General features: G+C 41.3%; 1 protein-coding gene across 1 annotated transcript in view; it reads left to right on the forward strand.

The window, feature by feature from the left end:
- The first annotated feature begins 310 nt into the window (after positions 1–310).
- Positions 311–16,465, forward strand: part of TRMT2B (tRNA methyltransferase 2 homolog B) — a 40,279-nt gene continuing 24,124 nt past the window's right edge. Inside the window, 8 exon segments of the mRNA XM_054572289.1 lie at positions 311–362; positions 4,541–4,627; positions 4,630–4,792; positions 5,507–5,564; positions 7,621–7,647; positions 7,649–7,699; positions 7,701–7,725; positions 8,141–8,211. Coding sequence (XP_054428264.1) covers positions 311–362; positions 4,541–4,627; positions 4,630–4,792; positions 5,507–5,564; positions 7,621–7,647; positions 7,649–7,699; positions 7,701–7,725; positions 8,141–8,211 — 534 coding nt within the window.

Here is a 16,465-nt window from a genome sequence, read left to right on the forward strand (position 1 = left end):
ATCTCCAGTCCATTGTGGATCTGATGCCTGCAATTCTACCATTAAATCTATTCTTTTGGTTGAAAGAGTTAAACTACAAGCACCCAGGAGAAGGTATTAACACTTTCTTGCGAATTCTTTGTGACTTTTGAGGCTTAACTAGATCCACCAACGGCACACTGCGGAGAGCAGGGGTGGGCTGGGTCGCGGGGAGGGTGGAGAATGTGGGAGGGAAGAGAAGGGGAATGGGGCAAGGAATGCTTCAGAAAGTCCCTAGAGAAGCGCCTCCTGCAGAGTAGAGAGACAGGCTCCAAGAGACTAGCAGCCCGAGATGGCCCGGCGGGCACCTGGGTGGAGCCGCGCGTCTCACTGCCCCCTCCCGGGTTGGTTGCCTGTGCCTTCAGATGCCCTGCGCACCAGGAAGTGACATCTCCAGCGGCAGCGTTCTAGGACATTCACTGGTTTTTCCGTTTACCGCCTGACATCTGTAAGAGGATTTATTGGTTACGAAGGTAAGGGGTTACAGGAAGAGCCTGGAAATCCCGATTTAACTGTTACTGTACTGAAAAATGCTGAGTGTGCCAAATGCCCGCAGAGCGGGGAATTGAGAAGGCTGGCACGGGTGGCGACTGGGACGGGACCCGACTCTCTGCTGGCTGCACAAGGTCGCCCGTAACCTTGAGTCCGCCTGTTCTCTGACTTCCTCTCCAACTCCTCCGTCCGGCTCTTCCAGACGTCCTGGGGCCCTGCACCCAGCCCAAGTTCAGTGGCAGCCTTTCCTAGTGAACCCTTCCAACAGACGGTGGGCAGAACTTGCCCAAAGGAGAGGCGAGTGGAGAGACTATAAAGGGTCTGGTGGGGAAAGGAAGGGCCTGATTGATTGCACGTGGGCTGCAGTCAAGACCAAGCAGTAAACACATCTGCCTGTTTGCGTTAGGTGGAACCTTGTCTGGGCACAGCCCAACTGAAGGACTTTGCCTATACTTGAACGTTTTGCTCCAAGGAGATCCTTGGCCCTGTTCAGATCTGCTTACCACATAGTCTCTGATTTGAACTTCTTTGAGCATTTCAGGCAGGTTAGCCATTCAAGCCCTAGAGAGTTAGCCTGTCTTTCTAACTAGCATCTCTGGACTCTGGGTCCCTTTCAGATTCCTGAAGCAGAAATAGAGCAGTTATCACACACTTTTTAAAAATATCCAAGTATTTATTTAAAACAGGAAACACTATTGTCAACAAATGCACCCTCTGACATGAAATAAAGAAACATAACTCACTTTGACTAGTATTACTCTCCTGCCTTGAAAAATGTATTTCACTACAGAATTTACTAAATATGATGAAAGGCCCTTTACTGGGAAAGATGGCTGGTTGGCACCCTAAAAAAATGGGATCCTATTTTAGATGATATCTGATAATTTGGAGGAAGAAACCTATGTTGAAAAGGGACCTTCTGCTGGGGTACAGGACAAGTAGAGTCTCATGGTAGCACTCACCAGTGAGAGGACCCACGCACTCACAAGAAAGTCTAAAAGTCTAAATGCAGCTGCCTCCACATTCCTCAGTTCCCCTGTCCCTTCTTTGCCAACCCCCAGATAGGCCTGGAGCTCCCCTCATCCTTCCCTGACAGCTGGAGGGACAGGGCCCTTTTCCTGGATCAGAACCACTCGCTCCCCCTTCAGTCTGGGCCTTCTTACCTGCAGTCAGCCCTCCCAAAAGAAACAACATTCTTTATTCTTTGTCTCCTGCCTCTTCACTCATTTCCTCTCTGGACTTTTTTTTTTTTTAATATTAAGTACGTACATTTGTCTCACTTGAGGAAAATGTCTATCACAGGTCACACTCTTTTGATAGTATCAACAGGTGGTCCCGGCAAGGCCTGAAGCTTACTATATTCCAGCGGACACTAGTGCAGAAGGTTAGGAAAGGGGTGTGTGTGTGTGTTGTTTTTTAAAGTTTCCCATATAATTGTACTTATCTTTGTACCACTTGCATACATTATTACATCTCTCCAGTTTTGCAGGTTGGACACGTTGAGGCACAAAGAAGTCAAGTGACATGCTTCAAATCAGAGTCTAAGGAAGGGCAGCGACACATGTTGAATGCTTTCCTTGTTAAACACAGTCTGAGCACTTTGTATATATGACCTTGTTTACTTCTCACCACAATCCTGAAAGGTAGGTGTTATCAGTCCTATTTTTATAGATTATCTCACTGAGATTCATAGTGCTTAAGCAACTTGCACAAAGTCACAGAGCTAGTGAGAAGCAGAGCTGGGATTACAACATGGCCTCAAAGTCCATGTTTTTAATGACTTGCCTCTTCCTGGGAGTTGGGTGAAGGATGCTATCACTAACATCTGAACTCTGGGACAGCTTAAATTTATTCTGTTCGAAATTTGAAATCCCCCCAAATGCTTTCATAGTATGATATTACTTTCTTAAGTACTTTTCAAACATACAAAATGGTGTATAGGCTAAATATTACAGCACTCATGTCTGCATTCTCTGTTACCTAGAGATCATGGCACACTAATTTAACAATAATAGAGGGAGCTATGGAAAATTTTTAGTTAATAAATCTATTACTTATATTGGACTTTTGAACAGATATTCTGAATTAAGGTATGACTTATATTGAGATGAAATCAGGTAGAGGGCAAGGGCAAAAGGCAGTGTCACATCAGATCAGTAAGGTATTTGGTCAAATCCATTCATATGTCCTGGGTACTCAAAAAAGTTCTGCAGCAATGAGTGGTCAGGCAACATAAGGTAAATGGGCTCTACAACACAGAATCCTGTGCTGGAGGAAGAGGGATTCCTTTTTTTCAAAGTGCCCCCTGCCCCTGTTCTAACTCTTCTAGCTTTTTCCTTAGTTATTCCCACTATTCCTTCCCCCTACTGTCCTTCAATATTGCCACTGCCACTCAGTCCCATATTGTCTTTAAACATCATGACGGTACTGAGTTTTTGCTAGGTACTGGACACTGCTCAGAGCTTTACAAACATTATTTTGATTTAATCTTCTGCTAAGTACTTTTTATTAATTATCCCTTATTTAACTCTTAAAACCAACATATGAAATAGTTACTGTTATTATCTCCATATTACAGATGAAAAAAAGAAGATGAGACAGAATGATTAACTTTTTAAAGTCCACCTAGCTAGTAAGTGGAGGAGCCAGGGAACTGACTGCCCAAGTCTGCCTGACTTCAGGGCCTGCATGCCTGAGATCTGAAAACTCATTTGTCCCTACTGTCTGCCACTCCCTGTTGCCTTACTTCCCTTCTTTCTTTGGCCTCAAGACTTACTAGATGTGTCAGTGCCTTCCTGAAAGACATCTCCCTTGGACTCCAAGCTCTACACTCTCCTGCTTCTGAGTCACCAGCATCTCTTTTTGCTTCCCAAATATTGCCTTTTTCCAGGTTTAGTCATTGATCTTTTGATATTCTCTTAAAAACTCTTTAAAAATCTTAGAAGTTGTCCTTCTTATAGACACTTGACCAAATCTCTAGCTCTGACTTCTCTCCTGACATGCAGTATTGCTTCTCTACTTATTAGATATTTCCATTTGGTTGTTTCCCTACCATTTCAAACACATGCCTCAAACATGAATTTGCTTTTTATTAACCTCCCTATTTTATCTTTAGTTCTATACATAAAGCCTCCATCAACTCACAAGAAAGTCTATATTTTATTCAGGCATTAAACTTCTTCCAGCCCTGGCCGGGTAGCTTAGCTGGTTAGAGCGTCATCTTGATACACCAAGGTTGCAGGTTCAACCTCTGGTCAGGGCACATACGAGAAGCAACCAATGAATGCATCAATAAGTAGAACAACAAATTGATGTTTTCCTCTCTCTCCCTCCCTCCCTCCCTCCCTTTCTTTTTCTCTCCAAAAATAGAAATAAAAATATTAAACAAAGTTCTTCCAGATCTTGCTCTCATGTAACTTTTCAGTCTTATTTTATCTATTCCCTAAAATAACTACCATTTTTGCCAGATCAGTCTAAGCCACTGTCCTCCAAATATCTGATTCACCTCCCTGCTATACCATAAGACCTGGTCCAAGGCTTCTTGCTCTGGGAGCCTTTCCTGAGCACTTATCAGGAACCAAGAATATGGTGTTAATTATAGTTTTTCCTGGGTCTACACTTGCTCTCCTCAATTAGATTGTAACCGTTATAAACTACTTCAGTATCTAGTGTGGTACAGTGCCTGGCATATAATAAGCACTTCCTGCATATTAGTTGATTGGTTGGTTGATGGGTGGGAGGGTAGAATATGGAGCGAGACTGGCCATAGGAGTATATCTAGAGAGTTGAACACTTTCCTGGAGGACAAAGATTATATTTTCCTCATCTTCTTATTTTGGAAGTCTAAGTGCCTAGCCTTCAGCAGTTCAGTTCTGCTAAGCAGGCCTGTTTTTACTGAGCATTGACTGTGCTAGGCACTCTGCTAGGAGCTGAGCTTGCATAAGGGTTTGTAAATGAATGAAGGGGTTTGGAAGTGGTGCATCTATTTCCCAGCTTCTGTTTGTTCACCGTTCATGCAAGTGAATCTCAGTGTTTTTGTGGTTGGCAGGTATAAAGAGAAGAGTCCCAGTACACAACCTGAGATGATTTCTCTCCAGAGTGGGTTTCTTCTCCAAACTTTACTGCTCTCCTGGTGTTCCAAAAAACCTCCAAGTTGGTCATAGCTCTTCTTGGGCTCATATGAGGGAAACTTCACTCATGTGATCACCTAAAAGTGTCAAAGAGGACAGAAAAGTCAGAAGAAACCAAGCCATCTTGGACCACTAGATAGTTCCTGGCAGGAAAGCTAAGACCCAAACTGATTTTCTTCCTCCTTAGCAAATCTGAATCTCTGGGTCTACTGAAATTCTGTATTCTGGATGTAACTAATATAGTATGGCAAGAATTCAAAGGGGTGCCTCAGGTAAGATACCCAGGACAAGCTTGAAGATATCCGAGGAATGTTGGGAGAAATGCTTTGGGATTACAGAAAATATTCTCCTTGCCTTTAGGTGTGGTTTTCGCAGGAAGGAGATATTAAACTGCGACCTTGTCTCTAAAAAGATCCATGGTGAGTGTACTAAAAACCAGGGACCCAGAGAGAGATTAGATGGACTGGAAATGAATAGTCCCATCACACTCATGCAAGCACACAAATATGCCTTATTTTATGCAATGAATGTATTTTCTAAGTCAAATTGTATTCTAAAAGCATTAGGGAGGTAGGCTATTTAAAGGAACTCAACAGCAAAGCCTTTTGTAATATGATTAATTATCTCCTGATAAATCTTGATTTTTTTTCTTATTTCTTATAGGTTTGCCCATCTGTTCTGCTTTGTTAAGTAGACAGCACAAAAATGGTCTCATCTCCCAGACTGTCTCCTCAGGGGCATGAGAGTTAGGTCTTCTGAATGACAAGAAAAATGCCGGAGAAAATGGTGGCAGGAAGTACTGATGCATAGTGTAGGTACATAATACATATTTATATAATGAACTAAGTGCATGAATTATTTTATTCAAGGCTGGCCGATGTTGTGACATCACTCTAGAGGCTGAGCTATGAAGAACAGCTCAAGGTTGGTATCCAGCTTCAGTCTTCACTCCTCTGTTCCATCAGGTGAATGGTGTTAGACTTGTAGGAAGATTGACTGGACAGCTCTGCCCAGACACCCCAAGGAGTCCTTAAACTCAATATACTAACTACTCTACCATTTTAACTTTAGGCCACTTATGTCTTCCAAACTCTAGAGCCATATATAAATGCTTGTTTCCTTTCTTCTTTGCTTTTTTTTTTTTTTGTGATTATTCTGACAGCTTTAGCTACATGTGGCTATTTAAATTTAAGTAAATCAATTCTGCTATAATACTTGCTTTGAAAATAGAAATTTGTTCCAACAGATTGATATATTAGGAAACAATTTGGACATAATACAAAGTTCACATTTGTTTAGAAGTGATTTCATCTGTGAGAAACACCAGACGAAAGAAGGAAAGTGCACCCAGCTGAACTGAGTTGCAAGAAAATACATAAAATGAACACACGCACACACCTCAGATATCTGCTGCTCTCTGAGTTCGCTGAGTGTGTTATGAGCCACACCCATTCACATCTGCTGTTGGAAATTTCCATTCCACTCACACAACCCTTCTTTCACTACCTCATGATAACTCACAGGTGGGCAGCTACTTCCACAAGCAAACTTCAGGTTTTTGTCAGGGCAAAGTGCCATCCTGTTATAGTTATTTATTCACTTTTTAGATATTTAACATGTAAAACACTATTTTTTTTTAGGTTCCTGTATTTCCTGTGTGTATTACTCACAGTTTTGGAATGTATGTGCCCAACCCTACTTTCCCCATGAACCCTGCCATTTCTTTTGTGTGATTTTGCATGGTATGCTGTAGGAACACTTATTGTCATATTATAGCATAGCTGACTGTATTGTTAATTAAAATTAAATAAGATTAAAAATTTAGTTCTTCAGTCACATGAGCCACATTTCAAGTGTTCAATAGCCACAGGTGGCTAATGACTATCATATTATGTAGAACAGAACACCAAAATAGAATATTTCCATTACTATAGCAAGTTCTATTTGACGGCACTTGTGTAGCATGAGTGTTCAGCCTGAAAGGTCAGAGGAAAAGATGAGCTTACGCAAGAGCTCACTCTTGATCTTTCCCCAATACCTTATTAGGTCTTTTGCTTTTCCATCATTCTGGATTCCTTACCTGCTGAGGCCATGACCCAAAATCCTGTGGGACAGCCTTCTCTTATCCTATTTGTTTTCCATTCTTTGAGGTATGTTGCAAAAGTCTTTTGTTTTATTGCGTTTCTTCTTTTGCAGGTGAAAATTGAAGCTCAGAAGAATATTTTACAAAGACTGGAGTGTTACCTGTGAATGATCAACGGACGCAAAATGACAACAGCCAGATGAAAATCGGAGGGGTTTTGTTGTCTTCTCCACCCTATTATACCCTCTGTAAGCCCTCACCTCCTCGTCTGTTGCTGGGGACCAGATCACCTGCTAAGTGATTAGTATGTATTAGTGTTTTGCTTACTGTTTACAGTCACTCTGGGGGTAAGCACTATCATTTTACAGATGAAGACATTGAGGCTCAGAGAGATTAAGTAATTTGCCCAAGGACACAAATCTAGAATGTACCAGAGCTGAGATTTACGCTTAGACCTATCTGATGTGAAACCCACTTTCAAAACCCACCTTAGGCCATTATCTGTCTTGCTGCTTGATTTTGTAAATAAAGTTTTATTGGAACAGCCAAGCTCCTTTGTTTATGCATTGTCTCTGGCCACTTTCACACTACAATGGCAGAGTTGAGTAGTTGTGACAGGAACCATATGGCCTGAAAAGCCTAAAATTATTTACCATCTGGCTCTTACTGAAAAAGTTTGCTGACTCCTGCTTTATGGCGAGATTGGAACTCCTTTCTACCATGAAGTGTCTATGGAGTATCTTGATCTTCTCAGCCATGGATTTTCACCTATGCCATACTTTCCAAGAAAACATCATTTATTTGTCCTTATCCAGAGAACAGTGTTTCATTCCCTGTATTATTGTCCTCATTGGTTTCATTTGACCTGTTTCCCCTTTCCTGTCCTGCCTCCTACAGCCTGTCATCAATGGGTACTGAAATAAGTCCATCCACCTTTTCTGTGAACCAAGTTCCAGATGGCAATCCAAAGATGGTGGGGTTACTACCTGGGAACTTAGAGAGGTCAGTTGATGACCATGGCTAGTAAAAATAGTAAACCAAGGATTGAGGGGAAAGGGAAGGGTGCAGAATTAAATGGATATATGACATTAGCATGCTATTATTCAGTAACAAAAAAACCCCAACAAATCCCATTATATTTTATTTCCTTTTGAAAATCTAAACAGAAAGTAGATATCATCATATTGCTTATCTATAGCATGAGGTAAAATATTGCATACTAGCTCAGAATAAGCTTCTTAATGGCTAAACTAAGAAACAGGCTGTCTCTTAAAAATGAGGTTAAAATAGGTACTTTGCTTCTCTGTATCTGTATATGCCTCTTTGAAAGAGGGAATTTGAGTTGTCAGACATTTTCTTTTAAATGATCTTTTCAGAAAAAAAAAACATATAAATCAAATTATTTTTCTTTCCATAGATGGAAACATCACCTGTGTACGGTCTAACCATCTGAAAAACATCCCCAAGAAACACAGTGAAGTGGCACAGGTAATAAGGAACAAGGGTTGGTTGAAGATGACCTGAGTCTTCCCTGATATTTTGATAATTGAGCTACTTCAGGGAGAGTGGGGCTCTGTTATGAAAGCATACCTCTTAATGTAGAGAGACCACTGTTGACATTTCATTTCACAGAGGGTGGAGAGGAGAAGAGCAACTGCATCTATTACCGCAATGTCAGGCATCCAAGGAATTTTAATAGGAGGAAAGTATTAGGAAAGAGAGGTACTGCTGAGGGCAGTAGAGCAAGTTGCAGGTATCTGAAATATTTGGGAGCCTAGTATTTTTGGCAGAACATATCGAGAGATGTAGGAGTGATGGTAAGGCATCTACATCATGAGGCTGGCTTCTGAGACATTTTTATATCCTTCTGTTTCATACGCCCACTATTTATTGAGTGCCTACTATGTGTCAGGCACAGTGCTTGTTGCTGGGGATCCAATGGTTTCCCAAATAGACAAGATGCCTGCCCTCATGGAACTTAAAAAAAGCAAAGAAAGCCTTACTTGTGAGGACTGATCAGAGCTCCCAGCTAACATTCTTATTACCTGTTTCTTATCAGCACCCATGCTCCTAATCATGCAGGTTTCTGATACTTGGGTGGTGCCTTCTGCTATGACCCCTTGTGATTTCCAAGATTTCCTTGCTAGGACATAGCTCCCTTCACAAGGTCATTTTTCAGAAATCTTCCTACCTGGCCCATGCCAGCTGCTTCTCCCATTATCTTCAGTGACTCTTCTAAATTCTCACCTCTCCCCAAATTTCTTACCCATTGCCTTTACCCATGCTTTTGGCAGATGACCATTCCTGGGTCTTCACTGGAAAATTAAGGCCATTCTATCTTACTGCAGCCTGAGGCTGGCCTATTTCTAGAATGCCCTCAGTTTTCTTTGCCCGGCTTCTACTTATGATCTAAGATTCATTTTAGAACATCAGATCCTGTAGAAAATCTTATCTGACTCCTCAGTCTGATTAGGGATTCCCCTCTTCTGCATTCCTGTGTCTACCTTTGCGTATCTCCTGTTGTAGCACTTGTTATACCATATTGCATTGTTGTGCATTGGTGCTTCCCACACTGGATTAGCAACTATGTATTATTCAACTTTGTAGCCTAGCATTTAACACAGATTCAAACACATAGTTGGTGCTTATCAAGTGTTTGGTGAATGAAGACCTACCTCTTTGCAATATTTACCCAAGTTTCTAGCCCTCTCAGCTTCTGTTGGGCAAATTTCTACCCTCTACATCCATCCAGAAGAATTCCTCCTTCCTGCAAAATTTGTTCTGGACCTTAGATCCAACCCAGTAGATATTCAAATACAGGCCAGATGCCTACTGTAATGACAATATGTATCAGTAGATACTACTGATACTATTATCAGTAGATAATGTGAGTAGAAACTAACAATAAATAGACAACACATGCGGGGCTATTCTCTGTTTATACATTTGTTTCTCTTTCCCTACTACTGGTGGTGTCATTCCATTCCATTAAGATGACAGAACAACCCTAGTCTGCCCCAATTTGAGGTTTAAACATCTACTCAAGGCATAAGTCAAAATGTGAATTTTATGAGGGCTGTCATCCAGAGCACCAACACCTAAGAAGGGAATCTTAAATATTATCAAAGAAATACAGGTACTTAGTTTTAAAAGTCAAATAGTACTACTAGGTTAGTAAGGAAAAATGGTGCTCCTTTGCCCCACCCCTCCTTATGCTTGAGTCTTGCTCCCCAGAAACAATAGCAATTGTAGCTATTTCTTCTGGTATTCCATATTTTGAAATAGTACATTATTCTGACATATTTTGATTTATCAAATTTACCTAATTATATATTGGCTTCAAGGTATGGCATATAAGAATTTCTATTTCTTATTTTGTCTCCCCTATGAAACTACCTGTATTATATGTTGATAGCACAATTTTTGGTTAAATTAATATTGAGTGTTTATATGGTTATGAATATGTGTATATTCACTCCCGATCCACAGAGATGTAGTAAAGTTTTACTTTCCTTTACTGTACACTTTTTTAAAAAGACTTTATTTATTTGTTTGTTTATATTTAGAGAGAGGGGAAGGGAGGGGTAAAGAGAGGGAGAGAAACATCAGTGTGAGAGAGAAACATTGATTGGTTACCTCTTGTACACACCCTGACTGAGGATGGAACCTGCAATCCAGGCATGTGCCCTGACCACGAATTGAACCAGTGATATTTTGCTTTGCAGGACAATGTCCAACCAGCTCAGAAACACTGGTCATGGCTGTACAATTTTTTCTTTCATTTTATATCATGGAAAATTCCAAACATATTTAAGTAGAGGGTGGTATAACAAACCAAATGTACCCATTACCAGTTTCAACAACATATCAATATGCATCCAATCTTATTTTATCTATATTCTCATACAGTTTCCACCAACTCCTTTGAATTAGTTTGAGGCAAATTCCAGACATTATATTATAAAAATGTAAATACTTGACTGTGAGTTCTAAAAAAAAGGATGGAATTTTTTTAATTTTTAAAATTTTTAAATCGTTTATTCTATTACAGTTGTCTCATTTTTTCCCCCTTTACCCCCTTCCATCCACCCTTGCCTCATTCCCGCAGTCAATTCCCACTCTGTTGTCCATGTCCATGTGTCTTTCGTACATGTTCTTTGGCTTGTCCCTTCCCCTTCTTTCCTCATCCTCTTTGCCCATCCCCTCTGGTCACTTTCAGTCTGCTCCATGTTTCCATGCCTGTGGTTTATTTTGTTCCTTAGTTTATTTTGTTGAATAGATTCCACTGATAGGTGAGATTATATGGTATTTGTCTTTCACTGAATGGCTTATTTCACTTAGCTTAATATTCTCCAGTTCCATCCATGTTGTCGCAAAAGGAAGGAATTCCATTTCCTTCCTTCCTTCCTTCCTCCCTTCCTTCCTCTTTCTTTCTTTCTTTCTTTCTTTCTTTCTTTCTTTCTTTCTTTCTTTCTTTCTTTCTTTCCTTCTTTCTTTCTTAAATGCAGACTAATTTTATTTTTTTTTACTGTCAAAGTCAATGATAAAATATTAAAAAATTTAAAACCTTTATAAAATCTCAGTAATTAAAACAACATGACACCAGCACAGAAATAATCAAGTAGATCAATGAAATATAATAGCATTCTAGAAACAAACATATATATCTGCCCAACAATGTAATATATGATTAAATTGATATTTCAGATCAATAAGGCATATTAAATTGATATTTCAGAATAAGGCTTATTCAAATAAGGTACATGGTCCACTATTACTTGAAATAAAACAAATATAGAGCCCTATTTCATGTATTATACAAGAAATATTCAGGTGAGTTAAATATCAATATGTGGAATCTAAGGAGTTTTAGGAGAAAATACAAACTAATATTTTTCTTACCCTGAAGTAAAATATTCAAACCCAGAAGCTATAAAGTAAAATATTGACAATATGACTATATTAAATATTTAAGACTATATAGTACTATACATATAAAAATAGTTAAAGGACAAGTAATAGAATGGAAAAGTATTTGCCACACATCTAAAAAAGGGCTAATATATTTTTTTTGTTATTTTAGGGGAAAAAATTCTACAACCTTTAATCAATAAATGGATAAAGAATACCGAAAGTCATTTAAAGCTTTTTAAAAATAATATAAATAGGCAAGAAATAAGAAAAAGGTTTAATTTCAACAAATAATAAAGGAAAAATTAAAATATCATTGTCAAAATCAGATTAATACACATTAAAATATTGGTAATATCAAGTATCGGTCACTCTGAAAGGAACTGGGTATTCATAAACTCTTTTTTCTTGATCTTAAAGCAGTCCCTTTAGCATATTTTGCAATGTTGCTTTGGTGGAGGTGTATTCTTTTAGCCTTCATTAGTCTGGGAAACTCCTTATTTCACATTCCATTTTAATTTAGAGCCTTGCTGGGTAGAGCAGTCTTGGTTGCACACCTTTGCTTTTCATTACTTAGAATGTTTTTTGCCATTCCCATCTGGCTTGCAGTGTTTCTGTTGGGAAGTCAGATGCTAGACTTATTGAGGCTCCTTTATATGTTACTACCTCTTTCTCCCTTGGTTCCTTTAGGATTCTCTGTTTGTCTTTGATATTTGCCATTTTCACGATGATGTGTCTTGGAGTGGGCCTCACTGGGTTCCTCTTGAATGGGACTGTCTGCACTTTCTGGACTTGTGTGATTTTTTTCTCTCCTCAAACTAGGGATGTTTTCCATCACTAGTTTTTCAAACAGGATCTCTATCCCTTGCTCCTATTCTTCTCCTGCTTTCTCTATTATACAGATATTATTACGTTGCAGGTTGTCCTACATTTTGCTAAAGGCCCCTTCATTCTTTTTAAGTCTTTCTTTTCATTATCTTGCTCTTTCTGGGAGCTTTTTTCTGCCTTATCCTCCAGCTCGCTGATTCGATCCTCAGCTTCATCTAGCCTGCTTTTGATTCCTTCTACTGTGTTCTTCAATTTAGAAATTGTATTCTTTATTTCCTGTTGTCTCTTATTGATAATTTCTATGTCCTTTTTTTATCGTGATATAGTTTGGAGTAATTTCCTCATAGTTTCCCTGTAGTTTTTTGTAATTCTCTCTGAGCTCATTGAGCTTCCCTAGAACCATTGTTTGGAACTCAGTATCTGATAGTTGACTTGCCTCTATTTCATTTTGTTCTCTTTCTGGGGATTCCTCCTTTCCCTTCAATTGGTAGGTATTTCTTTGTCTTTCCATTATGTCTGAGACTCTCCTTTTTTGCTTCTGCTTCTTCAATTGATCTGTCTTGATTTCCTGACTTTGTGGTGTGAAGTTCTATGGTAGGAGACATCTGTTTTTTCTTTCTGGACCTGCCTCTGATGATGTCACCTGTTGACCCTGTCTGATCTTAGGCAGTCTGTTCCAGACTTACAAGAATCTATTCTCTGTGCTTTCTCCTTGAGTTGTTAATCTAATCACTCTGCACTCAGCAGGCTGGCTTAGGCAGCTCAGATCAGGGCTATTGGATCCCCTCATGCTGCTGCCGCTCAGGGGAGTGGTCTCTGCCTGAGCAATATGGCTGCTGCTGTATGGGGGAGGAATCAGCACTGGGATCCTGCTGGCTTCTCTTCGTTCTCTCCCCGAAGGCTCCATCCTCAGTCTCTCCTCAGGTGTCTCTAGCCTACTCTGCCCCACCTTTTCCAAACACCATGGTAAGTGGCTGCAAAGAAAAATGTATACATTGGCCTATAAATGGCTCTTTGTATCTCCAGCTGCCCGTCTTTGGCGGAGAGCAACCCTGCCACTTTTCGCAGATAGTTGTTATCTGTGTGCTTTTTGGACTCTAGTACTGTAGGATGGAGATCCCTGCTTTTGGTTTAGACCCCGCTCTTCTCAGAGGGATCCAACTGACCCTTGCAGTATCCTCTGGTGCTGCCGACACCCAAACCCATGTGGATAAGAATTTGGGAGGGATATCTCAGGAGTGAGGAGTCCCAGACCCATACCAGGGCCCCCAGCCCAGGATTCCAGTGCCAGGAAGATAAGTCCCTACAATTTCTGGTGCAAAAACCAGTGGTGTTTGAGTCAGTGGAGAAGGCTTTGGAGCTTTAAGCAGTTCCTCTTGGAGAACCCACATATGGACTCACTCAGATTCTCTACCTCTGAGCTCCAGCACTGGGGTGGCAGCTTGGAGGGCAACAGTGGTATAGAGGGAGAGACTGAAGTGTTTGGCCTCAGGGCAAGTATAGGCAATATTTCCTTTGCTGAGCCTCCCCCCAACCACCAACACAGCCAATAAGCTGGTGCCATATCTGAGACTCCATCAACCTGGCTAACACTGTGTGACCCACCTTGGAGATCCACATAGTCTCCGTCCCACCCAATTTACCAGCTCACCCAAGCTGCTTTTCCATAAGAGTAGCTGGTTTTAGCTCCTGAATCCTATCAAACAAGCAACAGCTGGCTTCAGTGAGCCCTAGCGGCAGCCAGATTATAGTCACAGCTTGGCTTCACCCGGAAATCCCCAAGCCCAGCACAAGTAGCAGCCATCTCAGGTTGCTTTACAGCTCAGGCAGTGTGCCCTGGGCAAAACACAGGTGGGGGCTGACCTTATCCTGCACCATTCAGGGAGCTCCATGGCCAGTGCATCCCATGGACAGCTACAGACCATGTTGGAACACCACCACCCTACCCCTGCACTGCTGATCCTCCATGGAAGGAGGAGGTTGGTGCTCAGTTGTCCCATCCAGTTTCTGCAGCTGACTGGCCTGGGTAAATCCTTCCTATTGATCTGCCAGCAGCAACCAAGGCTCAACTACAAGAGGAAGGTGTACTCAGCCCACAGAAAGGGTACACCCTGAGTACTAAGCTTGTATTGTAGGGAAGGCTGTGTCACTGGACAATACAGGATACCTATGACATTAGGCCATGCTCCCAAGACAGGGAGTCAAAGAAGCTCTACCATAGAAGCTCTACCTAATACATAGAAACAAACACAGGAAGGCTGCCAAAATGAGGAGACAAAGAAACATGGCCCAAATAAAAGAACAGATCAAAACTCCAGAAAGAGAGCTAAATGAAATGGAGATAAGCAATCTGTCAGCTGCAGAGTTCAAAACACTGTTTTAACGATGCTCAAGGAATTTAGTGAGGACCTCAGCAGTATAAAAAATACCCAGTCAGAAATGAAAGATACACTAATTGAAATAAAGAACAATTTACAGGGAAACAACAGTATAGTGGATGAAGCTGAGAATCAAATCACTGATTTGGAACATAAGGAACCAAAAACCAAACACGCAGAACAAGAAGAAAAAATCATCCAAAAAATGGGGATAGTGTAAACAGCCTCTGGGACAACTTTTAGGAGGTTCAACATTCACCTCATAGGGGTGACAGAAGGAGAAGAAAAAGAGCAAGAAGATGGAAATCTAGCTGAAAAAAATAGTGAAAGAAAACCTCCCTAATTTGGTGAAGGAAATAGACATTGCAAGTCCAAGAAGTACAGAGAGTCCCAATTCTGTTTGTAAAGAAGCCCACTCCAAGAAACATCATTATTAAAAAGCCAAAGGTTAAAGATAAAGAAAGACTCTTAAAAGCAAGAGAAAAGAAGTTAGTTACCAGAAGATTGCTAGATGGGAGGGAGGACAGGGAGAATGGGTAAAGAGGTGAGGTGATTAAGAAGTACAAATAGGTAGTTACAGAATAGCCATAGGGATGTAAAGTACAGTATGGAAATAGAGAGAACTTATATGCATGACGCATGAACATGAACAATGGTGAGGGGATTGCCGGAGGAGTGGGGGGTGCTGGGTGGAGGGGAGGCAACGGGGAAAAAATCAGGACAACTGTAATAGCATAATCAATAAAATATAATTAAAAAATAAAATAAGGAAGAAGAGAGAAGATGGTAGAGGAGTGAATGGGAGTCACGCTGACCTCCTCCCAAGACCAAACTGGAATTGCGACTAAATAGTGGAGTAATCACCTGGAAAACAATGGAATGATGGTGGGAGAGGAGCCTTGGAGCCACGGACAGTGGATTCGACTCTCACACATCCCAACGGGTGAGAAGTGCGGAAGAGGCTCGAGAGGGTGGGCTGGGTGCCCATGGGCACTAGCACCAGAGGGACATTGAAACGGCCAGTTAGCTTCCCCCAAGAAGAATGGGGTCTGAATCATAAACAGGGACCCCTAAACTATAGCAGCTAAAACCAAGAAAATACAGACAAAACGCAACCCCGAAAACCTCAGGGGCGCTCTCTGCCAGAGACAGGTGGCTGGGGATGCAAAGAGACATTTAAAGGACCAACGCAAAAATTGCAGTGGCAGCCACCCTCTTTGATCTCTGGGTAGAGGCGGCAGCAGGTTGGGCTGGTACCTGGGAAAAGACTGGTGAGGAAAACTCTGTGAAGAGAACTGACATGGTGGTCGGTCGAGCCCAGGTGATAACGCACTTCCCACTCTGCAGCTATCATCTCACTCAGGCATAAGGGAATCAATTAACCTGCCTTTTGTGCGCTCTGCACACAGCTTCTACGCGTGTGAGCTGCGGTGCAGAGTGCAGACTGGCTGGGAGAGCCTTGAGGAGAGACTGGAGATGGACGCATTGGGGAAAGAACGGGAGGAGGAACCGGGGAGTCCCGACTCCCTCCCCGTTCGGTAGTCTCCATTGTGGGCTGGAAGGGCGCGACCCCAAAGAGGCAGAAGCGGGGCTCACATGAATGAGATTGCCTGCGATTGAAACGC

This window comes from Pteronotus mesoamericanus, unplaced genomic scaffold (genome assembly GCF_021234165.1).
Source record: "Pteronotus mesoamericanus isolate MK-2021 breed Mesoamerican mustached bat unplaced genomic scaffold, CSHL_Meso_final contig_227, whole genome shotgun sequence".
NCBI lineage: Eukaryota > Metazoa > Chordata > Mammalia > Chiroptera > Mormoopidae > Pteronotus > Pteronotus mesoamericanus.